The sequence below is a fragment of the Zingiber officinale genome, chromosome 5A, assembly GCF_018446385.1.
Source record: "Zingiber officinale cultivar Zhangliang chromosome 5A, Zo_v1.1, whole genome shotgun sequence".
NCBI lineage: Eukaryota > Viridiplantae > Streptophyta > Magnoliopsida > Zingiberales > Zingiberaceae > Zingiber > Zingiber officinale.
Window position 1 is genome coordinate 86779900 of NC_055994.1, and position 4139 is coordinate 86784038.

At 37.6% G+C, this 4139-nt stretch overlaps 1 protein-coding gene across 1 annotated transcript; it reads right to left on the bottom strand.

The window, feature by feature from the left end:
* Nucleotides 1-1146: 1146 nt before the first annotated feature.
* On the bottom strand, nucleotides 1147-3686 carry LOC121979747 (DNA repair and recombination protein rhm52-like). The gene is made up of 3 exons (XM_042531736.1): nucleotides 3544-3686; nucleotides 2339-2467; nucleotides 1147-2250 (listed from the first exon to the last, which is right to left on the bottom strand). Exons 1-3 carry the CDS (start codon nucleotides 3684-3686, stop codon nucleotides 1314-1316), a joined length of 1209 nt encoding a protein of 402 aa, XP_042387670.1. The 3' UTR covers nucleotides 1147-1313.
* Between the last annotated feature and the right edge of the window lie 453 nt (nucleotides 3687-4139).

The following is a 4139-nucleotide window of genomic DNA, read 5'->3' on the forward strand; positions in this document are numbered from 1 at the left end:
GATCAAACGACATCAGATTGACATGAAACTAGATCCTATGTGTTCGGTTAGTTTTCCTTATTATGTTCATGCCCTCAAATATCATTTTAACTCAATATCTTGAGAGCAATGATTTTTTGAACACGAATATATTTCAAAAATTTAATTCGTACTCAAAAAATTATTGCTCTCACTATATTGAGTCAAATTGATATTTGAGGCATGAATATAGGATCTAGCCGAACACATAGGATCTAATTTCATGTCAATCCGAGATCGTTTGGTCAATCGACCAAATTTTTTGAAGACAAGTTAAAATTTTCAAATATATTCGTGTTTAAAAAATCATCGCTTTCAATATATTGAGTCAAATTGATGTTTGAGAGCATAGATATAATCAGAAGAGGTATATGAATATATAAGAAGTAGTTCCATGTCAATCCAAACTCATTTGGTCAATCGGCCGGTTTTAGGCAAAATTGGCCAATGTACTAAACGTCAAATTGACGATTAAGGGTATGAATATAATCAAGAGAAATAACTGAATACATTGAAATTAATTTCATATCAATCTGAGTTCGCTTGATCTATCAACTGATTTCATCTAAAAATTGATTTTGATATGAAAAAAAATAAATCAGTCAACTTAGATTGATTTCTTTAAAATTCTAACATTTTAACATAAAATTAAATCTATTCGACTACTTTAAAATATTAATCTACTAGTAAAAATAAAATAAAACATAGATACATAAATTAATAATTTTAAAACTATCATTTAATAATTTAAGAAATTTACCCACATTAAGGATTTCTTTAAAATTCTAACATTTTAGCATAGAATTAAATCTATTCGACTACTTTAAAATATCAATCTAGTAGTAAAAATAAAATAAAAAATAGATACATAAATTAATTATTTTAAAACTATCATTTAATAATTTAAGAAATTTATCCACATCACTTCTTAAATTACTCGTAAAATAATGTAATTATAATTATTTGTATAATTATTTTCCTTCGAGGAAAAATGCACGCATACAGTCTTAACGCATACAATCTTCTGTAAGTAGACCCACATACAATTTATGTTTTTATTTTACGTTTGATTAGACTTTATTACTCGAGGTTTTAAATAGAATAACTTTTATAATATAATAATGTTAGGAAAAACAAACCTTAAGCTACGAAGAGAAAATATATATTTCTTTGACATTTAATATAAAATAAAATTACATCTATCAAACTGACTATACATTTATTTTAAAATTTATTCTTTTTACCTTATTTTAAACTCTCCACCTCCTTGCGATATATATATCGAGGTTTCTTTATCAATGATGACGAGCTCCACCACCATCATTGATTGGCGGCGGAGGCGGAGTTCTTGGGCGTTTGGATCTCAAGACTCCATTTGTCGAAGATTGACTGTTGTTATTTGCATGATGATGAGCTCCACCGTCGTCTTTGGACGGTGGCGAAGTCGGAGTTCTTGAGCATTTGGATCTCGAGGCTCCATCCGTCGGCGGTTGGCTCTCTTTTATAGCATGATGACGAGCTCCACCGCCGTCATTGATTGGCGGCGGAGGCGGAGTTCTTGGGCGTTTGGATCTCAAGACTCCAGTCGCCGAAGATTGGCAGTTGTTATTTGCATGATGATGAGCTCCACCGCCGCCTTTGGACGGTGGCGAAGTCGGAGTTCTTGAGCATTTGGATCTCGAGGCTCCATCCGTCGACGATTGGCTCTCGTCTATAGCATGATGACGAGCTCCACTGCCGTCTTTGGGCGGCGGTGAAGTCGGAGTTCTCGAGCATTTGGATCTCAAGGCTTCTTCTGCGGGCTGTTGGCTCTCGTTTATGGCATGATGACTGGCTCCACCGCCGTCTTTGATCTGTGGCTTAGTTGGAGTTCCTATGAGCTCGGATCTCGAGGCTTCATCCGCCAGCGATTGGTTCTCATTGATAGGTGGCTTAGTCGGAGCTCCTGAGAGATCGGATCTAGACGCTCCATCCGCCGGTGGTTGGCTCTCGTCGATTGCATTATGATGAGCTCCACCGCCGTCATTGATCGGTGGCTTAGTCGGAGCTCCTGAGGGCTCGGATCTCGATGCTCCATCCTCTGGCAGTTGGCTCTCGTCGATTGCATAATGATGAGCTCCACCGTCGTCACCGATCGACAGCATGAGTATGGGATCCATCGCCATCACCGACTCCCGGTCGGGCCGGAGTTCTGTCGGCGTCCAAGTACTTCCTCGCCGGTGCATAACTAACCTGCACACACCAACAGCAAACTCAAAATTAGTTAAAAAAAAAAAGTAAAAAAAAATGGCGAAAAACAAACTAAAATCAATCATCTTACCCAAACTGATCCCATTTTTGATCTTTCTCCCTGCTAAAACTTGTTGTGAAGACATGAACTGCGCCATTACACTTATTTATAGCGCACGCAGGGAAGAAGAAAACATTGAACCGCGTGGCAGTCGATGACCTGTTCAAAACTCAGTGAGATGATTGACCAGGTACTTAAGTCTGAACCCACGAGATCAAAACTGAATTCCTGGTGCCATGCATAAAAAAATGTATTTTCTTCTCACTCTCGTGTGCATTGCAGTAATTTTATTTTATTTTTTGGGGTTCTATCAGAGACAAAAAAAAATGTATTTTTTGACCGAGTTTTGGCAAGTTGTATATATTATCAGAGACAAAAAAATGTATTTTTTGACCGAGTTTTGGCAAGTTGTATATATTCAAAAAGTGAAACGACAAAATCATGAAACGAACGGTTTACCAAATTAGGTATGACCATAGAAATTCCAACACGACCCAATGTTTAGCCTGTGGCCTTAGTCTGGTCTAAAATTTGACCCAAAATGAGGAACAGCGAAACCACGATCATGTGGCAAAAATGTTACTGGCTCCGTGTAATCAATATAGTCAAAAGTCACACTTAGCCGTCAGTCAAAATTAAGATAGAACCAATGTGACCCAAAGAGAATTGATAAATCCAATCCAGATGAGGTTCAGATTTGATCGAGCCTACTCAGTACATTCATTCTCAGAACTAGAATATGCTTCGAGACAAGACAACTATTATGTCTTGATCTTAGATCTCGATATTTTTCCTCTGATTTCATCCATGTCTCAATGTTAGATTTCGGTATCATCCGTGTCTCGACATCAATCGCTAGCATGCTCTATATCTCTATCTCAGATCAAAACACCGTTCATGACTTTGTGTCAGTCATTGACATCCCTTGTGCCTCAGTCTCAGTCGTCAACATCTCCATGTCTCGACCTCAAATATCGACATTTTATTAGTCTCAACCTCATATCTCAGCATCATCCCTGTCTTAGCCTTAGATCTCGATATCATCCATGTCTCGATCTTAGTCGTCGACATCCCCTCTATCTCTTCAGTTCCCAACATCATCCCTACCTTAGCCTCAGATCTCACTATCCTTTCTTGACCTCAGTCCCCGACATCCTCCACGCTTTAGTCTTAGATCCTAGCATCATTTCTGCCTCTCGACATCATTTCTTCATCCGTCCTCGGATCAAACCTACATTAAACCCTCATTGATGGGGCCATTTTTCCCAGAAGATGCGGACAATGACAATGAATATCCAGAACATATGACATCAGATGAATGGAAAAATAGTATGTGGTTACCAAATCTAGTCTCTAAAATGTCTTCCTTCAAACACATGGCACTTAGTGGATGGAAAGGTAGCCATCAGATCTAGTCTCTTCATTGGCTCTGACATGGAGATGCTCTTCTGACAACTATATAAATCCTAGAGTATGTATAACAATAACAACAATCAAGCTTTATCCTACTAGATGAGGTCGGCTATATAAATCCTTTTATTCCATTGAACTCTATCTCCTACTATATCATCATCTACACTTAAATAAATTTTATCTTGTTTTATTATTGCTAACCAAGTCTTTTTTGGTCTTCCTCTTCCTCGTTTGATATGCATATTTGTCATAGTTTCACATCACCTAATTAGAGCATTTATTGGTCATCTAAGTATATGTCTGTATCATCTTAAATGTGTCTCTCAGAGTTTTTCCTCAATAGATGCAACTCCGACTTTCTCTCTAATGCTCTCATTTCTTATTTTGTCCATCATTGTATGTACACATCCACCTTAAC

Bases quoted from the DNA above. Each gene is read 5' to 3' on its own strand.
- LOC121979747 (XM_042531736.1), bottom strand. From the start codon at position 3,686: ATGTGTTTGAAGGAAGACATTTTAGAGACTAGATTTGGTAACCACATA. The intron at 2,468-3,543 runs GTAGGTTTGATC...AGTTTTGAACAG, and splicing joins CCCATCAATGAGGGTTTAAT to GTCATCGACTGCCACGCGGT. The intron at 2,251-2,338 runs GTAAGATGATTG...TGGTGTGTGCAG, and splicing joins CAAAAATGGGATCAGTTTGG to GTTAGTTATGCACCGGCGAG.